We start from the raw sequence: 24,306 nt of genomic DNA, 5'->3' as shown, positions 1-24,306 counted from the left end.
TTTTTTCCATCTCGGCCGGTAAATCGTCTCGTATTTTATTCTTTTACATGATATTAGCTCTATTTTTCTCAGAATGTAAGAAATGTTGATTCTCTTCTTTTTAAGTTTTTACTATAGCATATCTTAGGAAATGGAATTGTTTTTTTTTTATATTTGTGAATTTTAATTAAACAATTATTCCAGTAGTAATACATACAGTGGTCTTGTTGTGTAAGCACTCTATGATTTGGATTATTATTTATAATTTACTTAAAAGAAAAATATTATGTACTCGCTTAATAACTGACTGTGCTACTTAAACTGTGCGCATTTGGATGATGTTAAATAAAATACTAAAATTTGTTTATTTATCACCTATCGAAAATCAATGTGTTTCGAGATGCTACGTTATGTGCGTTTTAGTAATATGTTTTTTTTTTCAGAACTGTATCTACAGACTGTGTAAAAAATTAATAAACAACGTATTTGATTTTATTGACTAAATAAAAAACGGTTATCTAATTTGCAATGTTCTGGGAACACAGTACATACTACTTCTTTTAGTGTATAGACACTGCCACAGAAAAAATATATTCCCTGAAATTTTTTTTATAATTTATCTAAGAATAAGCTGAATTAGTCGAATTTAACGTCCATTGGAAGGTGATTGTGACAAAGGCAAAATAAATAAAATGTGCGACTAACTAATACTAGTATAATAAAGTATATATGGACAATAAGGTGTAATACTTGTAATCTTCAAATGCTTATAGAGGTATTTATTGTTAAGCAGAAATGTTGAAACATTTTCGTAAAATTATACCTATGAGAAGTAAATTCTGTTGACATGTAGAACCTCTAGGGAAGGTAGGGATGAAAATGTCAGCCGTCGAGAGCATTAGATCTCTTAACATCACTAATACGATTTAATCCATCACCAATCATCCCGTGATTTCCAGACCAAAGGTTCTTTGTCGTACGTACTAAAACAAGCTTTGTTCCTACTTGTGTACTGTCAAGTAATTTAGAAAATACGTAGTAGTGCAGTTTTTTCATTGTTCATTTTCTCTTTTCTTAAAATGCAATTTTGTCTTTCAGGAGGAGATCCTTCAGGTGTTATTTGTCCCTTGGGCATGTTTAGATGTCCTGAAGGTAAATGCATTCCAGCCATATGGGTATGCAACTACGAAAAAGACTGTGAAAAAGGCGAGGATGAATTTCAATCATGCTGTAAGTATTTCTTTCATTAAAAAATTTGCTCCAAAGTTGTTTCGACAGAACATCCCTCATCCCTGAAGTACAATACAATTCAATAAAAAAGTACAAATATATCCAGCATTTTCTAAAAATTATAAAATTTGATTTTGCGAATTTTATTTTTTTTTATGCGAACCCCTATATGTTAAAATATAAATATGTATTGTAAAAATATATGTAAGGAAGCATGCCACGCGCATATTTCAAAAGTTTGTGATCACGTTATCAACATTTTTGGAAGGACACACATATATATTATATCAATTTGGATTGGTGCAGTGTTATGCTAATAATAACAGTATTGCATTTCCAAATTTTCGCGAAAATGGAGTGAACCGTTCTTGATTTGATCAATAAAATAAATTGATTCATTCATTCATTTTTTTGAGCCACCTGCATAAGCAAATCTAAAAAATATGAATGTAGTGATAAATCACAAGTATACATAGAATGATAATATTTTGGATTTTTTGTGAAGGGAATAAATACGTTGATTAAAGATTTAAAACGTTTGCGAGATTTCAAAGCATTCGGTTTTGCAGTTCCTGATTTATTTAATATAACAAATTGACTTATTCATTTTTTTTTTGTGACTCTGTATAAACAAATCTAAAAAATATTAATGCAATGATAAATCCTAAATATGGACTCATCATATTTTGCACATTTTAGATAGCTGCATTTATTCGGCAAAATTTTGACATGACGTCATAATTTTTTTCGGGGGATAAACACGTACACATTAAAACATATCAGAAATACAAAGTTAATTCTTCAAATTTGAAGTTTAAGATTTTCAAAAATGTGGTTTAGGGGTTTTAACCATTTTTTTCGAGTTCTTCAGGGCCTTCTTAACAACTTTCATCACCCTGTATACAATCAATTTAAATTTTTGTTCTTGAGGTACCCATTTAGATCATCTCAAACTTGACATTTCAACGTTTCCCCCCCCCCCCCCCCCATACCAAGGTGGGTCAGGTCAGGTCAGGTTTGATTTTACGAATTTTATTTTTTCTATTATAGCTCCTATAAATTAAAATAAAGATATTTAGAGTGAATTTTTCCAATATAAGATTTTGTGATGACATCATCAACATTCTAGCACGAACCCGTATATCATTTTGGATCGGTAAAGTATAATGCTAACACTAACACTACTATATTCCCAAATATTCTGAAAAACTGGATGAGCCATAAAATATAAAATAAATTGCCTCTTAAACAGAACTTCTTACGCTTCTGAAGTACAACCAAATAGATCTAGTTGCTTTAAAATGATAAAATTTGATTTTTTGATTTTTTTATGATATGAGATATGTGTTGATTAATTATTAAAGTACATATAAAGAAGCATGCTATGATTTTTTGTGATGATGTCATTAACTTTTTATCAGAGACACATGCCAATTTGGTCAAGTACAGTGAAAATGTACTAATAACAGTAATGTATTCCCAAAATTTCAGCAAAATGAGCTTATAAATCGTTCTTGATTGAATCAATAAAATTAGAAAATTGCTCATTCATTAATTTTTTGAGTTACTCTGTATAAGGAATTCTAAAAAATATAAATGCATTGCTGAACCATAAATGTAAAGCCATACTATTTTGCACATTTTAGATACCATTTTTAGTCAGTTTGAGGTAACGTGATCAAGTTTTTGGATAATTATTATAAGTACAAATAAATTTTGATTAATTAAGCATTTACTATGCTAACGTTGTATAACAACTTGCAAACGTTTTCAGGTTAACGTAAGTATAATAAAACCTAATCAAAATCTATCCGTTTATCTCCTCCCCCATTTCTAACATCATGTCAAAATTTTATTTTCCATCGGTAAAATATGAAAATTAAAATTTTGCCGAGCATGCCAGCGTTTTTCAGCCGCAAATTTTCCTGTATTTTCCGTAGTCACGGCAACCCATTCAACAAGCGGTTGCCATTGTGCCATCTGAAAATACAAATTTGAAAAAATTTACAGAATATACAAAAATAACGAGTCCAGATCTTTGTAATTTAGCAATTTAACAGCTGACAGGATTATTGTATTAAACAAAGTGAAAAAAATTGGTCGAAGCTTATTTCAGCATAACTTCCCTCGCATTTGAAATACAGTACAACAAATTCCGTTTTTTTGAAATAAAAATTTGAATTTGCATTTCTTTTTTGTGATAATCTCAATAAAACAAAAACCAGCGGCGTAAATGAAACCCCGCGGGGCGCAAATTCCAAGGGGGCGCGATCCGCACACAATATGAAATATATATTTAAAGCAGATAACCAACGGCAAAAGTGTAGTTATCTGTGTACAGTGTACTGGCCGTAACTTCGATTGTTTATATTTGTACATCGAAAAAACGTCACAATTAGCACGTACGAGTAGCAATTGTTAAATCCGAATGGGTTTGTTTCCTCAAAACAGAGACCAAAAATTATTAATTAAGCCACAATGGAGCAAAATGTTCTAAATATTATTATCATAATTCTTATTTTATCATTACTAAAAGAGACGGGCGCATTCTCAGATTTTCGAGAAAATATGGTGACTTGTTTTAAATGTATCAATACAAAATTTGAGAGTGATCCATTTTATTAAACTTATTTTCACCTAATAAAAACAAAGACGTGCTTCCGGCTGGTGTCAATCGCCGGAGCTTGGATTGATAGCCTGATGTTCTATCACGCTATCTGTTACGCAGCATCGTACTATGTGTCTAAAGAACAAGGCAGATTAAACGTAAACAAATTTAATAAGAATAAACAAATTTTTGATGACGATGTTTAGCCAATTTTGGTTAGCGTTTTATCCGGACAAACGGCAGACAGACAGACAGGCAGATGGAAACGGGAGACCCATTTTTTCGTACTTTTGGGGTCATTACACGTCGAAAAAAAATGAAAGTAGTCAGTCGTCTAATGGAGTCGATTGCAATACTTCCTTAGCTTACGCTCGGGAAGTAAAAAGTTTAGGTATGGCAGCAGTTCACCTGTAGCACTGTACATAGCGAGGATACGAATTATTCTCCACAACGACTGCAGATGAAATAGCAAAAATGCTACAGGATTGAAGGTTCAACAAGCGGAACAAATGGAGAAAATTATAAGGAAACTAGTGGAAAATCCAGGTGGAATACAACAGATTTCATGTGGTACAGGAAAAGTACTCTAACGAGAGTGTCACAATAAAATCAATCCATTTTCCAATGTTTGTTTTAAATAAGCAAGAAAAACGCGTAACGTAAAACGAAAAATGTTCAAGATTGTGAAACTAGGTAGTAGTTAAAACTTTATCTTCAGCTGGACAGTGATTATCATGAGATTCTAATTCAAAATTGGCGAGGGAACAGAACAAAAATGATTTAGTGCCACAAAAGGCTGCCTTTCAGGAAGTTGTGTCGAGAACTACAAATTAATGTAAATGGGCAGAATGTTTGTTATTCTAATTGTGCATTTCATGTTCATAATAATGTTAAATAAATGTTTTATACAATAAAATCACTTTGGTTGTCTTTCCTTTCATGAAATAGCCGTGCCGAATACCATTCGTTATGTAATTTTTCCTGGCAAAATGTAATGATTATTTATTATTTTATTCGAGTTTGTTGCTTTAGGCAGTTTAGCTCGTGACATTGACAGAAAAATCACTCGGCTAACGACTCGTAATTTTTGTCTGCAATTTTACCGGTAAAATTACATTTCTCGTGATATTAGGTATATATAAACATATCATCTCTAAAATATTCAAAAATAAATTTAATATTATGAATTTATACTTTTGATTTGTTAATGCATGCATATTTTTTAGAATTGCTGAAACCTACAGGCTCACTTTTTTCATTGAATTATAAAATGCGATTATCAAAAAGTGTATTCAATTTGGCGTTAGATGAGCGAACTGTCTTTCTCATCGTGTCACCGTCTACTACGCGCAATCGGGAATCAGTAAGGCAGCTAAAATTGCAGCCTCAAATTATGGAGCACCGACCATTCTTGTTGAACGCACGTTATTTATTACAAATGTGCCGTGCTCGATACTTATTAACCTGGCTCACAGCAAACTGCAGATTTACTGAGTTAATTTTGTATTTTCAGGATTTAACATAAGAAGACACTGATTTAAAATACAGCTGTATTACGTTGTGAGCTTTATTGATTTTTAAAAAGAACCGTTTGTATAAAAATTAGCAAATATTTGTGAGGTATTTTTCAGAGATAAAAAATTGGTTTCTTAGTAGCAGTAGGAAATTCAGTTTATTTTCCTCGAGTATTTGAGTTCTTTGTCTCTTGCTTCTTGGAAAGTTTTTATATGTGTTTAATGTAAAATGTTAAACAGAAAAATTTATGTTATTTGTAAATAAAATACAAGAAATTTAATACAGAGCTTATTACTATTATCGTAAGAATCCGTATGCTATTGTTTCATCATCTGATAAATATATATTTTTTTATTTGGTTTTTGGTAGTAGCAGCTTCAGACTTGTGCTTCGTATTTTATATTTTTCTCATTAAGACAATGTAGGTACATTTTAAATGTGACTAGTTCACGATTTGACTAATCTACTGTAAACTAAACCCAATGTAGCTTAGCTTTGAACTCAATATACATCAAATTAATCAGAACACTTGACGAAGACAATTTTTTAACCATTTGTTTAATTTATTGTAACACGTGGTGTAAAATTTTCACGTCAAAATTGTTGCATGCATAAGCACATTAAACGACCTATGCGAACAAACTAGACCACACAAATTTCTGGATAGTATAATTTCGTTTAAAATGAAAGTGTTATTTTATTGAATATAATAACTTGAACAATTATCCCTTTTTTACAGCTCCACCAGATTGTGAACCTGGTCAACTTACTTGTAGGCAATATATCTGGAATAAAACATATTGTATTCCACCCCATTATCGCTGTGATATGACTGTCGATTGTATAGACGGATCGGATGAAACAGAATGTAGTAAGTATACTAAATAAGTATATAAGTATAAATTTAATTAATCCAGAGAAGGTTTGAACTTCAATGTTTTTTAATGTGGTGCAATTAATTAAAAGAAAAACATAAAAATACATAAAGGTACCTAGAGTGTTGAGAGGAACGTCTATTCTTAGGAAACTGTAGTTTTTAATAGTTTTTATCTTCAGTTTGTTGAGAATACCCGAATCTTAAAAAATATCTGAAAGGGAATCTATTATTAATTTTTATTTTAAACGTTTGTTAACAGTACCATAAAATGCCTAGTCACGCTAATCTATTCGATTTTATTGTTTTTATTTATTCATATTCCGTTAACAGTGTTTTAGTTTAATGCATTTACGCACATAAATTTTATGAAATAAAAATCCTGTGTGGAAATTACGACTATCGAATTTATAATGGTCGTGTGTGTATCACAAGGCCAAAAACTAGGCTTTTGCGAATACGAGTGAATTTATCGGGCCGAGTATAGACGAGGCCTGCAAATAATGACTATCGCAAAAGCATGTTCTGGACGAGTGATATACAAGATTTTTGTGCCAATTTTTATACACCCTGACCGACAAAAAAAACCGGCCACCCTGAAATTTAGCACTGTTTTTAGTACTATCCTAAATTAAATTTAATTCTGTATTTATTTATCTCCTTTATTAATAAAATAACAATCACTAGTTAATTTAACGTAAGTTAATTTTTTTTTGCGAAATAGTTCACAGTGATCGTTTTTTTGCCGGTCAGTGTAAATAAAATTGTTATTGATTAAATTGTTTTTGATAACTATACAGATGAAAGAGTGGTTGCTAAACACTTTTTTCTATTCTTTATACGATTTTTTTTTTATATTACACAGATTATTTACTTTATTTATTCTTACAATAACGTGTTCGTATTGTTGTTGTTGTTGTTACCTTAAGTCGGGTATTCTACCTCAAAATTTAGAGAAACTTATTGCAGAAACGTCCACAGATAACCCACTTATCGATGACAGAAATGATAATACCAATTTATATCGAAAATCATTAAAAAATGCCTCGGTTTTTTCCTGACTAGTCCGGCAACAAAAAATGTTTGCTTTCTGGGGGTTCGAAACGTACGTAGTACGTACCCAGAGGCACAAAATATTATGTTTTCATTAGCAGCCATGAAGCATGCAATTGTCGACTTCTTTCGAGATAGTGAAGTTCAACTTTACTACCAAGGTTAAGAAGGAACATATCTATAAGTTATGTAGGAAACACATTTGATGTAATTATTTCCTAAAATGAATAAACGTATACAACTCACATTACTTGAGTATACGCAATTCAATTACGCATGGTAGTTGGTAGATGATGGAAGATAAAAACAATTCAGCGACAAGTTTAGTGTAGACGATTTTCTTTATTTTGAAGATTTAGGTTGGTTTTGATTAAAAATCAAAATAAAATCACTTTCCGTTAAAAAATTGAAGGTTCACTTTTTCAATTTTTTGTCTTACGGTTTCTACTGTTGAAAAAAATTGTATATTATCCACGTTTGTGAAGCCAATTCTTACCTCGCGCTTTAAAGCCCTCGACAGGGCCGGCTCAACACGGTAAGCGAAAGATGCACCGCATCGGGGCGCTCGTGACAAGGGGCGCTGGGCGCCGCCTATGCTTTTATATTAACTCGACAAAAATAAATTAATATTAGATTTGCATTGAATCACTACGTACAAAACATTATAGCAGGAACAGACCAAGGCGCCCATCGAAAACTTTTCAGAAAAAGCTACATTTTAACATTCCACTATGAGGAGTGGTTCACCAAAATAGGTCCTAAGAAATCAATTCCTGGCACTTTCTGACTGTAATAATTGAAAAAGAATGCGCCTTTGGGCTGGGTAATTATACTTTTAGTTCAATACCGACAAAAAATAACCATCAGATTTATGATTGCATTATCTGGGTAACAATTTGACGAGACAGCGGTGTGACCAAAACCAGATGTTTTTTTTAACATTTGTCACGTTTGTTTTTACCATAAAACTCCATGTTGGCACATACTTAAAAAAATTATTTTCCAAGTCTAGTCGGCTGGTTGTGGCAGTTGTTCAACAGTTTTGATATATTTTTCATGGTTTTGGTTCTGTGTATCATTCCGTGGGTCTTTGTCATCATTAATTTTAAATTTAAATTTCGATTAACACTGAGGTGAGTCTAAAATAAAAATAACTTTGAAATAGTATCAATTTGTACAATATTAAAAATTGAGAAACTTTGGCAATGTAATAGTTATTTATGTTACAAGTGTCGAAAACGGTTCATTGCATTACGAACGGGAATACGGCGTGAGACACAGTCGAGCGCTGTATGTAAGTGCAATGGAGTTTTCACACACACACACACAGTGAACCCGTCTAACTTAAAAACTCACGGGATTCCTACACAAATTTTCATCCCCTATTTTGTCCCCGTAGGGGAGGAATTTCCAAAAATCCTTTCTTAATGGGTGGTTATGGCACAAAAGGAAGCTACTATCCAAATTTCATGTTTGTAGCTTCAGTAGTTTAGGCTTTGCGTTGATGAATCAGTCAGTCTGTCAGTAAGGACAAACACTTTTATACCTATACTAGCGTTTAGAAGACACAAAAGTTGGTAAATAGCTGTAGTTTATAGTTACTTATGTATCAAGAATAGGTATTATGAAGCAGTTGATAGTTCGCCCGAGGGTATAAACTTTAAATAATACCCGTGATAGATACAAAATTTTATGTCTGACCGTTTAATTTTTGATATTTACAAAAAAAAGTCTACATTTACTATCTCGGACTTTTCTTTAGAACTTTTAGAGGGGAACAATTTCATCATACATGATTTTTACGCAACTTTAACCGTTTAAGCAGCGTAAGCAACGGAAGCTGTCAAAGGAGGAATGATTTTCCCGTTTTTCCGAATTTTTCATTGCTACTTCGCTCCTATTGATCGTAGCGTGATGTTATATAGCCTATAAGTAGATACGATAAATGGACTATCCAACACAAAAAGATTTTTTGAATTTGAAGCAGTAGTTTCTGAGATTAGCGCGTTCAATTAAACAAACTGTTCAGCTTTATAATATAAGCATAGATTAAGATTGATTCATCATAATTTCATCTATGTTTGTTACTAAAAAGTATCTCTCCACAAAAAAAAAATGTGATTACAAAATTTTACTTGTTTTTTTTTTACAAAAATTTTTTAGAGGGCGTTGAACAGTAAGTTGCATCGGGGCGCCTGGTCCCTTAGAGCCGGCCCTGGCCCTCGACGCTGCGCGTCTCGGGTTTTAATTTGCGCTCGGTCTAGAATAATTGTCTTCACAACCTCGGTTAATAAAAAAGTTACAAATTTAGTAACTACTGGTAAGTCATAACCATACTTTGCATACAAATAATTGCAAACTGCAAATACGGTAAAACGTTGATACGGTCAAGTCATACTTTAAAAACAATAATGGAAAAACTTACTCCAATTTAAGTTTAACCGATGCGAGTAACACATGCTCTGAGTTTATTAAAACTATACTTTTAAAATTTAATGTTAATATATAATTATAAAACCGCGCACAGAAAAACTTGGGTTTAATTAACTAGCTTATATATGAAGTCCATCTTTCGATTTTTTTGTTGTCATGGTAATTTTGCATACAATTTTAAGAAGTTTCATGGTTTCGGGAAACACTGAGGAAAGGTTATTTTCCATAAAAAACCGAAGAAGCAACAATGCTCCTCCAGCAGTTTGCAAATCATCCCTGTTGTAAATAGCGAACAATTCTCCTTTTAAAATTGCTGCATCTAACTGAAATTTGCTTACTGTAATTTGAAATTTATCTTTGGGGAAGGTCATTTAATAGTCCTTAAAGGCTTGGGTTAAAAAAAAGGTGTGAAAATGACAAATAATAATAGTTTTTCTGACGAAATTATAGACAACATATTAAAAAAAGAAAATCTAAAAAATTAAATAACCACTAGTACATATGTCCATTAATTAAAGAAACCACGCAATACAATAGCGTAACATATTTTGGAAAATCATTTGTCAAAATTTCAAAAATAGGTACCGCAAAATGCAGGCTATAGAATAGCTTTCCGGTCTAATGATTCTTTACTTAAGTTAATAATTAACAATAGTAAAGATAAGTCACCTAAAAATTCGAATTTTCGAGTCTACATGTTGAGCCGTTGCGATTCTCTTTTGGTATACGTTGGACAAACCCAGAGAAGATTTGAAGAAAGAATCAAAGAACACAAGGCATCATACATTAATAAAAAATCAAATTCCACGTTCGCAAAACACTTAATTCAAGAAAAACATAATTTTAACGACTTTCAAAATTTTATACGTGGAAAATAAGGGTTAAAAATTAGATTCCTTAGAATATTTAGAAATGAGTAGGTATAAACAGACTTAATAAATTAATGAAAGACCAAACGGGGATAAGAAAATCACCTTTGTTAAAGTTAAGTTGTAAATTCTTTTGTTAGTTTCAGGTATATAAACAAAATTATCTTTTGCCTGGAGACCATACTGTGTACCAAAACAAGTGTAGTAGTGGCTACAAGTAAAATAATTTACTTGTTCTTCACCTGTAAACATCAATTTACCAAATCACTGTATTCAACATGAAAATGTCACTTAACTGGCTATAGCCTGTAAAAATTTTACTGAGCCAATAAAATTTTTACAGCCCTGCTCGTGCTCATACCGCCATGTATTTTAAACATTTTAAACTATTATAAGTTGAAATGACAGCCAAAATTGATTCAGGTAAATTTTTACTCACAATTGCTGCTTCCTCAGTAATATAGCTTGCGCCACACTCATTTCAATACATCGAAAACGATAAATCGAAAAATCTAAATGACAGAACTAGAAAACACAGTAAATACTATGACAAGTGCCATGCTGACGTGCGTTTCCAAGGCAATACGTCTAAAGCTCATACGATGTTTCTACAAATATTAGACCTTCTAGAGATTTTAATAATTTATAATAGTTATTTACAAGTGAGAAACAAATAAAATATTGAACAATACACGCAAGGTAACGAGTTTTTACTGGCTCCAGAAGGTGACTGGCTCGCCATCCTTCTGTCCGCCAGTAAAAACCCCTTTACCATGCTAGTAATGTTAAATACTATTAAACCCTTTAAAGTTTTTTACTTTACTAATTAAGTTAATACTGTTTGAGGTGGCAAAAGAATTAACCAATTCTAAGAGATTTTTTTTGCGCTGCTATTGCTAAACCTGATTCAAATGCTTAGCGCTTTGTAACTTTGGCGCACTCAAGGAAGTTTGGTTATGACATTTTAATAATTTAATTGATAACAAATTTTTACGTAAATTGAGTGACAAGTCTATCACCTATTAATCATGTTAAAAATTATAGACAAATTCGATAAAAAAACAGTAGTAGTGATCATATTAACTTTAAAAGTGTCAATAAAATTTTTTTGAAAAATAAAAGTATTTCAACTTTTGCCGAAACAGTTTATTTTGGTAGCAAAATTAGTTCAAACAAACGTTACATTCGAACGATTTGGTTGGTATTTTGCGATGAGGAGTAATCATCAGTTCATAATGTAAAGGAAACTTTCAACTTTCCAAATAAACCATATATTCAAGAAACTATTTCTATATTATTTATAAATAGAGACAGAAAATTAAGTTTTAGATCTGATATCTCAGATAATCGTCTGGTAGGAATGTAACTAGAAATAATTAATATTCACTATTTAAATAATTATGTACTGCAATTACTTAATTATGTAGAACTACATTAGAAATGGATAGTGCATGCCATGCAACCATGTGTTATATTAGTCCTTGTCTTATTGTTAATTTTTAGCAGGTATAAGTTTAAAAGGCAAGCTTATGCTCAGGAAGTAAAAGATATATTTTATAAGAGTTTAATTGGAGTGTTTTCTAGAATCAAAATTCAATAAAATATGTATGTTAAATAATTACACAAAATGAGGATGGATTGGTTGCTTACTTAGATCTGAATGGTTGAATAGCAGAAGATTTCTTGTTACTTATCGTAAAGAAAAAAGTATGCAACAACTTATTTGAAAAGATATCATTTAGCAGAATCACGTCTCAGACTGCCGAATGTTTAAAATTAAATAATTCAAAGAGTTATACCGGACATATGTTTCGACGGACTTCCGCCACGTTATTACCAGACAAAGGATTGAATCTTTCAGATTTAAACCGTCATGGCGGATGTCGATCCGATGTAGTAGTAGCAGAAGAAAATGTTGAAGAATCAACTGAGAACACAATCAAATTAGCAATTAAATTTTGTTTGTGGATGAAGTATATTTGTAGTGAATACTGAAAATGTCAACTCACTAGTATCAAATACACGAACAACGCTAAAATTACTACAAATAGATATACTTAGTGCAGTTAAAGAAGATAATTGGAAAAATCTCCTCATTAGAATAAATCTAGGTGATAATTTCAAGTCTAGGTTTTATTTTAATAAATAACTGAATTAAGTCGCTTTTATTACTTATTACTTAGTAATTATTTTTTCCCGATAAGAAAACACCATGACGATTCGTTTAAGTAAATATTTTTCTCGTTGATCTCGGGCGGTACACATTAGTAGGTAATATCCCCAAAAATAACGCCAGAAAACTTGGTAAAATAGTCTCATTAAAAAAATATAGTGTATACTGTTGACTAAAGAACTCTAGTTGGTACAACAGTACTGTAGTTATTATATTTAGTTTTAGCCAATGCTCCATGCATTATGTTGGTAACACATTCTTCCAAGTGGCATCCTGGCGGGAACGAAAGTGATAAAGGAATACATAGATACTTTATTAAAATTAATGAATACTTACCCTGTACTTTTTCCAAGAAAAACGTAATAATAATAATACATAACCAACACATTTTAGAAGCCTTCACTTAGTGCTTTAATAAAACTACAATACAAAACAGAAGTTATACATAAAACAAAATAATATCGTGTGTATCGTGTAAAACTCTCACCAGAATTTGTCAATTTATCTCTACCATAATGTAATCTCAAAATTTTGCTAAGTAAATCTTGCTTGAAAAATATATTGTTAAAATAATCGGATATTAAAATCGGCGTGAGTAAAACTCAACAATTTATTTTTCAGTAATACATACTTACACGACTATCTACACTGCAAAAGTGTAACTGAAAATAATTCCAACTTGTCTGATACTCATTATTCATTAACCTCCTCCTGGATACGCCTATACTGGCCTGCTCCCGACGGTTGTCTCTACTTAAACCCATACCATTGTTTAAGTATATACTATAATATACTTAAACAATGCCCATACGTTCCTTTCTAGATATTTCGTGATCGAGGTTGTTCTGGAGTACCCATCGCAACTTTCGCTTTCAGCTTTTTTTTTATTCGAGCGCCGTTATCGGTGATAATGAATCACCGCCTATATTGGAAAACCCGTACTTAGGCGTCGTACCGGAGTGGCGTATGGATTTATTTCGTAACAATGTTGAAAGTTTTGAAGCTATGAATAGACTTAAATTTCTAGAGTCATTTTGGACAACTGGAAATGAATTTGGCAAAAATGGTGCTACATGGTATATATACATTCTATTCCATTTAAATAAATTCTTTCCTAACGCACGAGCTTGGAATTGAGTAGATATGAAAGAATATCTTTTTGTGATTGTGCTAAATCTAATTTCTTACCTTGCTTTTGTATCTAATTGATTTCATGCGCTTAGTTTTCAAAATTGTGTGAGTTTGATTAAACAGCGTGTTTTTTGATGTTACAACATTATTTTACAACGTTTTGTTTAAACTTTAGAATTCATTCATTTATCATAAATTAAAATGAATTCTTCTCTGGAACTAACCCTTACAATTTTATTAACGTATGCTGGAGCCACGGGACACGTTATACATATAGTTACTTCTTTGAAAGATATACTGAGCTACATACATTCAACGTAATAAATATCATATATGCCATAATATTAACAAAGAGCAATACGTACATTTTAATAACATATTGTCCTTTGCTACAAAGGATAAGAAACTTGTTTTTGCATTATCAAACGATTTCAATTAATGTTATTAATTACGTCAGTGGATAGACGTTTCAAATACAGGCTTATTATAAATGTTTCTGATATCGTAGGTGGCTTTAAAAAATTTAGATCTGGCGATTTGACGCTTTCCGTTCCACCTACAATGTAAGAAACATTTATAATAACCCTGTATATTATCATTATTATTTTTGATACTTAAATTATCTGATTTACTGTCTTTGCTCTAATAAAAATTGGCCATATAATTTTTTCCACAAAATTTATTTTTAGCGTATAGAAAGTGCCAAGCTGATGATTTTCATTGTGGATCCAGAACATCTGATCCATGTATTCCGAAAGAAAAAAAATGTGATGGATACTTGGACTGTCGATCGGGGAAAGACGAATTAGGATGTCCAGGAGCTGCTTGCCGACTTGATCAATTTAGATGCGCCAACGGACAGCGGTGTATAGAACAGTCCCAGAAATGTGACCACAAAAACGATTGTGGAGATAATTCTGATGAACAGGGTTGTAGTAAGTATTATTAAATTCTACCCAGTTGAGAACAGTAATTTTTTTATTTTAACTTTTTTTAAATATTTGTTAGTTATTGTATTTACGGGTTACCGTAAGTACTTACACAAAATATTTTTACTACCTTCTCAATTTCATTACTGCTAACAGTAAAAAGTTGCATAAAAGAAAGACCTATTTGTATCACTCTTGTCTATTAAAAATAATCGATAGAATTGTCAATTAAAATAGCAAAATGTATACATGTACCACATCTCAATTTATCTTTTGTTCAGACTTTCCTCTCTGCCGTGGAGTCCAATTTCGATGTGCCAATGCTCTGTGCATTCCGGCAGCATTTCATTGTGATGGTTACCAAGACTGCTCCGACGGTTCCGATGAAGTAAATTGTACCGCAATTGCATGCCCAGATAACAAATTTTTATGCCCTAATGGAGGTGCAAATCGAGGTCCCAAGTGCATCCTAAAAAATAAGTTATGCGATGGTAAAAGAGACTGCGACGATGGAGCTGACGAAATAACTGCATGTTGTAAGTGACAATTTAGAATACAGTTTGAATAATCCCTCTCCCTTTATTGCACGAAATCTGATGTCAAATTAGCTACAAACTGAACTACTATAGTCAATAGTAATAAAAAGCCAATTAGAATACATGAATTTTGGAAAAATTCTCACTGTCGGCGAAATAGTCGACAAATTATTTTTTCTACTCCCTCATAGTAATCCATGAATTACGAACTGTCTAGCCTCATAGTAAAACCTTAGTTACACCCACTGGCATGTAATGAATGAACAGGCATGTAATATATATATATATTACGTGCCTGTTTGGGTAGTTTCCATAGCAACTATAAATATTTGCTTTCCCAAAAAAAATTCTTCTGAAAGTGATTCTTCAGTATAGATCGTAGAAAAAGTATATGACACAACTCTGGTGGTAAGCTAATTACGAACTCATTACATCACTCGCTCGCTACGCTCGCTCGTGTGTAAACTTCGTTCGTAATTAGCTTCTTACCACCCTCGATATGTAATATACTATTCTAGGCGCGGACTCTTCTCTTTAAATTTTGAAAAACTCTCTGTAAAATAAATCAACACCGATATTATTAATCTCTTGAACTATGACATTTTGCAGTTCCTCTAAAGTGTGAACTCTATTACGAAAGACATTTTTCTTTAAATGTCTAAACAAAAAAAAAAAATCTCGGAGCGTAAGATCTGGTGACCTAGCGAGCCAAAATCCCGGACTAATCGCTTTTCCAGGAAATATTTGTTGAAAATATTGTTACAGCAGCTGTGTGTTGAAAGAAACAATTCTTTCTTTCTTGCTCTTCCAACTAATTGAAAAAATGGTTTAAGATAAGCTGGTAACGGTTAGCATTAATTGTCTCGTAAAAAAAAGATCAGACTGATTATCCTGGCTCTAGAAATTGCAACCCAAAATCAATCTCGATTGGATGCAGATTTGTTTCTACGAAAAGATGAGGGTTATGCGTAGACCACATTCGATAATTTTGGGAATTTACATATCCCGAGAGGTAGAAGCCCAATCTGTAAAAAACGTATTATTCAAAACTTCACCCACGTTCATGTTCTCCAGAAACCAGAAATGAACACGGATATTAAAATCGTGGTAGCTGTTGCACCGTTATAACTTTGTAGGTATGGATGCACGTGGAGTTTCTTTTTCAGTATGATATATCTGTTGTTGCGATAACTTCCTAATCGATTTCTTTGGATTATGTTGCATCCTTTCCTCGACATCACGAATGGTCTCGTCAGATACTTTTGATGCAGGCCTTCCTGTTAATTTTTTTTTTTTTCAACGCTACCAGTAGTTAGAAACCGCTCAACAATTCGGTTGCCATGCTGTTTGAACGGAGGAAATTCACTTTATATCTCAGAATACATGCTAATGAACTGGTGGTAACAGGCATCCATTGAATAATTCCAATATCCAAATTCATCTTGTCTTCGACTACGGAAATATGAGACTACCATAAAAGTATTCTGCTCCACAGAAAATGGTGTAGTACAAAATCACAAACGTTCTTCTAATGCAATGGCAAGATAGACTATTAAAGTAAGTACTAACAAAAAACACATATGCGAAACTTCAAATTTGGACTTTAAATTTTGCCAACGAAGCAAGGAGACAAGAAGTAATCATTTCAAAAAAAGATTAATCGTTTGAAAATAAAATATTGTATTTCAGTCGAAGTTTAAGTGACTATATGTGAGTCAATGGACTTAATTCGCCTCGCTATCGCTCGGCGATTAATCGTCCATACTCCGTCACATAAAGTATCACTTTAACTCCTAATAAAATAAATATCTATTCTTAAATTAATTAAATTAAACTTTTACTGCGCTCTTCAATAGGACCCAATCGGTGAAAATACCAACATCGATGTTTTATTTCTACATCTACCGATGATAGATGTCTACGCCAACGTTCATTAGTTTACACAAACATATCAAAATCTGGCTGTTCAGTTTTTCAGGGTTAATTTTGAAGTTTTTAGGTTAGATATTCTTTAAAATCACGTCAATTGTGTGATGCTACTAAAATTTATCAATAGGTTTTTTGTGACACTACACTAATTCCGATTTAAAAGAAACCAAATTCTGCCGTATACCTTCTTGCTGTTTTTCTGGGTAATGTTTGAGGTTAAATCTCATTCAGTCAAACAATTTCGAGTTCTTAAAACAGTCAGTTATGAAATGTATGTGACCCATAACAAATTCAATTAAATAGTAAAGTAGTAGGTAGTAGTGATAGTAAAAATATTATCAAAATTGACAGAATACTTGCCTAGGCAAAATAAAAAGGATTTATTTCAAACAAGTTTGTTTACTAAAGGGGTCAGTTATTTTACAAGATTACCACCAATAGATCCGGATAATAAGTTGCAAAAACCTAAATAAATAGCAATATATTGATTGTTAAGTGAATATGCAGGCTAATTCAGCTTAAATGACCCAATTGCCTATTTCTAATAGGCAACTCAACATACATTATACGCTTACTTCTTGATTCAAAATTTAATTTCAATAATAATATAATGAATCGAAGTATGCATTGTTGTACCACTGTCAGTTTGATTAGCAACATTTTTTCAAGATGCCGAGGTATTTATTCATAAATGATATTAACTGGCGAAATATCTGGTAAAAACGCTAAATTAGCTGTAAACTTGCACGCACAGCAATATCTAGGACGAAGACATCCTAATCACAAAATTTTTAAACAAGGTGAAAAGTGTTTGAGAGCAAATTGTAAGTAAATGTAGACGTGTACAAACAGCGTAGTCACGATCTAACTTCATTCTACTATTTTTTATGGGGATACGTAAAAGAAAGAGTATCCGCAATGCCGTTCGAAAATATGGTTGAGTTGCAAGAACGAATTGAACAAGTATGTCAATCCATTGGTCTCGAAATGTTAGAACACGTAAGACGCTTGTTTATAAACAAACTTGAAACTTGTGAGCAGAGAGAGAGATCGGTCACATTGAAAACGACTTGTGTTTTATTGGAAAATAACCATTGATTTCAAATGTTTTGTTTATGTGACAGTGACAATGACGTTTCAAAAAAGAAAAGCAAACTTGGATTCATGGCATTTTGAAAATTAAATTTTGAATCAAGAAGTAAGCGGATAATATATGTTGGGGTGCCTATAAGAAAGGGCTAAGTGAGTCATTTAAGCTGAATCACCCTGCGTATGTATAAATGTTTAATCAATGCTTCGATTTCAACGCAATAATAATCACTTAATTTGATTCTTTGGCAGTATGGGATTATAGAAGTTATAAAAATAAATAACAATGAGTAATAAATATTGTTGAAAACGCATAAAGACTCCACAAATATTAAATAGTCACTAACGAACGAATCAAGTAGGTACTTGGTAACTATTAATGATTGAAGCAAATTTTTGTGTTGGCAATTCTAATTAAATAATAGATAGCAATGCTAGGATATAAATTCACAGTTGTCAATTTTGACATGAATGCGCCTAACAAACGTAATAAGAAGGCGACAGCCACTAACTGGGTGCTATAAATTTTAATTTAACAATCAGTCAATGCCATCGTCAAATTTTGAATATGTTGCCAACGTGACAAAAAAATCACAAACATTAATAGTCACTCGGAATTAGTTAACGCTCACTGTACAGTGCCGATGTTTATTGTTTTAATATCACATTATTGTTAATTTTACATACACAGTAAACCATATAAAAAACACTAGAGAAGATCGAGGCCTAATTCGAATAGTTTCGAATAGAATTTAAATGTTTAAGCTATTTTGACTTAAAATGAGTTTAAACAAGTCTTAATGAAGTTCGATGAATACATATCTACCAGGAGCAGCTCATGACTTGAAAAGTTGATGGATGAGGCAAGGCAATATCTAAATATCGAAAGATTTATATTGTCGTGCTTGCGTTTTAGGAGTTCACATGAAACTTTTTTCACAAAAAATAAACTTTTAGAACCATTAAGCAAACGAAAAATCTGTAATTTTTCTATACCAAAAAGTCTAAATTGTATTTGATTAATTATAATATCAAGAATTTTGGAAAAGATTTACCTCAATTTCTGCTGTTTATCATTCATTTCACTTCCTTTACAACATTTTGACGGTAACACATCAATATAAGTTTTCCATAAAAATTTTGTTAACAAATCATCACTGCGTCTAAATTCACGTAATTTTCCTAAAGCTGTTTACATTAAATTCTGAGAATATCTGTGAACAAACTTACTTTGCAAAACATAAAAAACAGTATCAGTCTGTTGAAAAATTAATGCCAAAGTTTCTAGAAAAAATACACTTTGTGATTAATCATTATATTCACTTAAGGTTAAGTAGGCAGAAATTCTTATTTGCCATAAATTAAACGTATTCTTGACTACCGAAATCAAATTATGACGACCATCATAGCACTGACTTCACGTACGCAAATTTAGAAACGTATAACACAATTTTTTTAGTAAAATTTTGAATAAATGACACACAGATTTGTCATAAAACAATAAACATCATAGTTTTGAATATATATTTTGCTTTTTAATATTAATGCAATGGTACGCTGTACGCTGAAATATTATTATCGTTAATCTCCCTTGCAAGTTCGGAAAATGAGGCTAACCTCAATTTTATCTTTTTTCAACAGTTACGGCTTAAAGGTGCGTTAGAAGCAGCCTACATATTAAACGGCGTCAGTTTTGTGTGCACTATAGAGGCAAAATTCGAGTCTGCGTCTGCCTCTCTGTTGTGTGTCGAAGCGCACTGTTGAACCATACGAACAGCAAATACCTACCCACCTATCAAGGAAAGAATAAGAATAATGTTCCACATTATTTTTTAAATAATAAAAAAAAAATGCATCGTTCAGAAATAATAAAAATAATAATACGGCACAAATTCATGATGAGGCATTACCTCACCTGTCTCATAGCATAGGACAATAATTCACTTTCCTAACCTCTTTTATGAGCAGTACTAAGCACAATAATATATCGCTACTGTTAATGTTAACCAATGTGAAATCGAGTTTCTGAGATATGAAAATTTATGTTTTTAACGCGAGTGCAAGGCTATGTACGCAGTGTACAATTTCTGACCTTTTGCTGGCACCGGGCAGTGGCAGTTATGGAACTGTTCAATTTTTGTTAACTGACTGACCTAATTTTTCTTAAAAGCTGATTATAATTGAATCTTATCTATTACAAATTTACTTACATTTTACGGCTATAAAACCTGGAAATTAATTTTTAGAAAGTACATTAATACAGTTTTCAGTAGTTAACTGATGCCCCTTATACCTAATATTTTTGGACCCCTATCAAAGCGATTATATTGTTGTATTATTTTATGAGGTACATTACAGTATTTTGAATAAGATTACGCTGTGAAAAAACTAAACCAAATGACGAAATATGAGATTGTGCAAAATGTCTACTGATCAAACAAATTTTGTATGAAACTAATAATCAATAAAAGTTTTATTCTTGAGTTTTTAGTCATCGCGCCTCGCCCCCTAAAACACAGTCGCTGCTGTACCAAAGGGTAAAAACCCCTGACGCCTCACTCCTCTCACTCGCGATATGTTCGTCACACTTTCGGTATGTAGAAGGTATAGTGGCAAGTATTTAATTAATACTTGAATATCTTTGATCCTTTTGTAAAAGGCGAACGTAATTTGTGACGAACGGTAATAATTAGACGAAACAAAAATGCAGACCACAATTTTTGTAGAACGGAAGCAAGCAGAACTTGAAAGTAGGCGAACCGTAAGATAGGTCGAAATGAGTATATACGTCATCTCGTTTTATCACTTTTAATTTTATTGTTGGTTAAAAAAAAATTTGCTATAATTGTAGTTGGGCTCCAAATGATTTTCCTAACGCGCAACCGCAACCGTACATGAGGACCTATCGGTCATTTCACCATTCGAAAAATCTGCCATTTTTAACTCACGACAAACGTCCAATGAATCTGTCATCATTTTTGCTAAGCAACAAATATACCTATTTTTTACCTTTTTAATTTTTTTATAGTAACTTGTATCTTCGTAAAATCAGTACCGTTGCAATTTTGCATAAAATTTCATTGAGTTAATTAATTTCAAAAATTAGAGGAGTTTTATTAGAACAATTTTTGGTATATGGTCTTTATAATTCGTGACCAGTTACAAGTGACTGCATCGCCATCATCTGGTGAATGAATTTTTCTAATGAGAACAAGATAACTTTATCGTCTTTTTCACTTTCGAACAAAATTCGGTTTTTACACTTTTCGTGCTCTCCTTTTTTTGTTCTACAAAATGTACCTACGGCACTTTTTTTTCACCTAATTTCCGTTCGTCACGCCTTTTATGTGCGTTCCCAAGTTTTTGACTATTTTTCCATTCGCACCTTTTGATTATTTTCCACTTCTCATTTTAGTTTGAAACGTAAATATAGTGGTTCAAGCTTCGATATTTTGGCAAATGAAGTATAGGATATTATTATTGTCGGGAATCCACTTTGTCCCGAAATTTTATTGCGACTTTATTTCTTATAACTCAAACTTACACCACTAATTACACAGTGATTATGTACAAAATAATTTAGGCGCAACTTGACTGAATTCATTCACTGGACTCGGCTCGCTGACTGAATAACCTCGTTCCCGAAGGTGATCTCTATTTAAACCCATACTTCGCTTCTAGACGTTGTGCGGTCCAGGTCTTTCTGGAATATCCATTGCGGCTTCCGCTTCCAGGCTTTTCTTCAGCGAACGCCGCCCGACGGCCGTCACCGACGATGAGTCACCCATCGTCGCCGCACATATCAGAAAACCCATAGGCGTCGTACCGGCACGGCGTGTGGGTTTATTTCGTAACACTGTGTGGTTTAGTTTTATAAAATTTATTCTTCACAACACCGAAATCACACAAAATATTTATCGACGCGTTCTGCTAACCACCTTGAGATTATCTAGACAAAACTAAACTGTTTAGAGAGTTTTGTCTAGATAATGCCAACATGCTGGCGAAACGCGTCGAAAATAACTATTGTGTGGTTTCGGTGTTGTGAACCATTATTACACATGTTTCAAAAAGAAAATTCTTTTTTGATGTAATGTTACGTTATAATTTAAGGAAGAAAGTACTTTTCCCTACATTGTTGATGACTATATTGTTCTATATTATACTATAGTAATAGTATTATTATAGTCTCATGTTATGAAAAAATGTGTCATTATAACAGAGTTTAGAAGGTAAGTGCATAATAACGTATCAAATGAAAATATTTCTTTTGCGTTGTGTTTTTAACATTTTTTAATTGATGAGCCCTTCCAGAAAAAAAAATGGGGAAAAATATATCGACCCGGGTGGGACTCGAACCTACGTCTCCCTGTTGGCCGGGACTTGCCCACTGAGCTACCGAGACGTGATTGTCTCTTCTCACTTTCCACTGTTATATCATGCCGCCACAATTACTATCTACGCCAATATTATCGGCAAGCATCATTTTTAGCCTTGTACTCGCTGCAGTATATTCTTCTCTCCTCGAATTTGCCCCTTATATATTAGCCCCGGTTTTCCCCTAATCAAAGCAAACTCTAATAAATATAAAATATATCCAGTTTCAGATTTATCTATGCTTTTAATTTTGAGAGTTATAAACATTATTAAGATTGGTTATAAAAAAAGTGTCCTCAGTGGGAACAGAAATGTAAATTTTCAAACTAATATAATTTAACCTAGATACAATTATTCTATCTGGTACATATAGGTATTAATCGCACGTGAGGATATATTTTTTTATTAATTTAACGTTACACGCAATGACAATTTCACATTTTAAACTAAGAACAATTTGAATCTAGCCTTAAAACTCCCAATTTAATTATTATTTCTGTAAAACACGAATTTTTTAACGCTTATTCTTTATCGAAGTACTTTTATAACTGAATCAGTGAAACTAATGGACTGTAGAGAAACAGATTTGCATTTACAATTTTCTCTCTGTAAATATCAATGCATGTTTGATTTACGACAATCACAAAAGGTGATAGGGAAAAGTAGTAAGTAATTAATGAATTACTACTAAAAAGGTCCGAAGTTAAATATACTAGCTGGGGGATTATTCAAATCGATCGTAAGATGCTATAATAATAATTAGTATATGAATGATACGTTAATTGTGCAATGTGTTTACAGCCAAGTTGTCATGCCCTTCGTTAGGGTGTGAATATAAATGTCAAGCCTCATTAACCGGAGGTTCCTGCTATTGTCCTGATGGCAGAAAATTGGCACCAGACAACAGAACTTGCATCGACAGAAATGAATGCATGGAATGGGGATTTTGTGACCAAATTTGCACAAACACTGACGGAAGTTATAAGTGTTCCTGTGCTCTAGGATATTCCTTAAAAGACAAAAACAGGTGCAGCGCATTAAACGGCAGCTCTTTAATGTTATATTTCGTTCACGATAAAGCGATATTTCGAATGAGCTCGGGAGGAGGGGATGTTCAAGTCGTTACAAACACCACTGGTGCAAGCGGTTTAGATTTCCATTACAACAAAAATATGTTGTTCTGGTCAGACATCAAAACAAAGAGAGTAAGTAACACGGTATTTTGCGAGGTCATTAGGGTGGATTTCGTTGTTTGCTACTGTTCTCTGGTATATTACAAATAAAATTGAGCCATTACTAAAGTCTGCCCCTGTGGATTTCAGTGGATATTATTTAACATTATAAATGCTATACAAACCGTTCTAATTAAACTAGAATTTTAAATAAATATTTTTTGCAAGGGATAATAAACAAGGTCATAATAATTATTGTTAACATATTAAATTAAATACTCGTATTGTAAACAAGAAAAAATATTATCTCCTCATTAACTTTAAGAATTTCTATATATGTAATTGTTTAAATATGTAATTTAGAAAAAAATATATAAAGTCCATAATGTACCACAAACTCATTTTCTAT

The 24,306-nt window shown here is 32.4% G+C and overlaps 1 protein-coding gene across 1 annotated transcript in view; it reads left to right on the top strand.

Annotated features, from left to right (window-relative positions):
- LOC135135706 (low-density lipoprotein receptor-related protein 2) overlaps positions 1-24,306 on the top strand; it is a 75,321-nt gene that overhangs the window by 32,627 nt on the left and 18,388 nt on the right. Inside the window, exons 2-6 of the mRNA XM_064064851.1 lie at positions 1,078-1,209; positions 6,072-6,203; positions 14,555-14,800; positions 15,076-15,330; positions 23,527-23,930. Of these exons, the coding sequence (XP_063920921.1) occupies positions 1,078-1,209; positions 6,072-6,203; positions 14,555-14,800; positions 15,076-15,330; positions 23,527-23,930 (1,169 nt within the window). The remainder of the gene's footprint in view (positions 1-1,077; positions 1,210-6,071; positions 6,204-14,554; positions 14,801-15,075; positions 15,331-23,526; positions 23,931-24,306) is intronic.

The sequence above is a fragment of the Zophobas morio genome, unplaced genomic scaffold (assembly GCF_036711695.1).
Source record: "Zophobas morio isolate AGI-343-1 ecotype UQ-CSIRO unplaced genomic scaffold, CSIRO_AGI_Zmor_V1 ptg000024l, whole genome shotgun sequence".
NCBI classification, from domain to species: domain Eukaryota; kingdom Metazoa; phylum Arthropoda; class Insecta; order Coleoptera; family Tenebrionidae; genus Zophobas; species Zophobas morio.
This window is presented reverse-complemented; position numbering and strand designations above follow the sequence as displayed.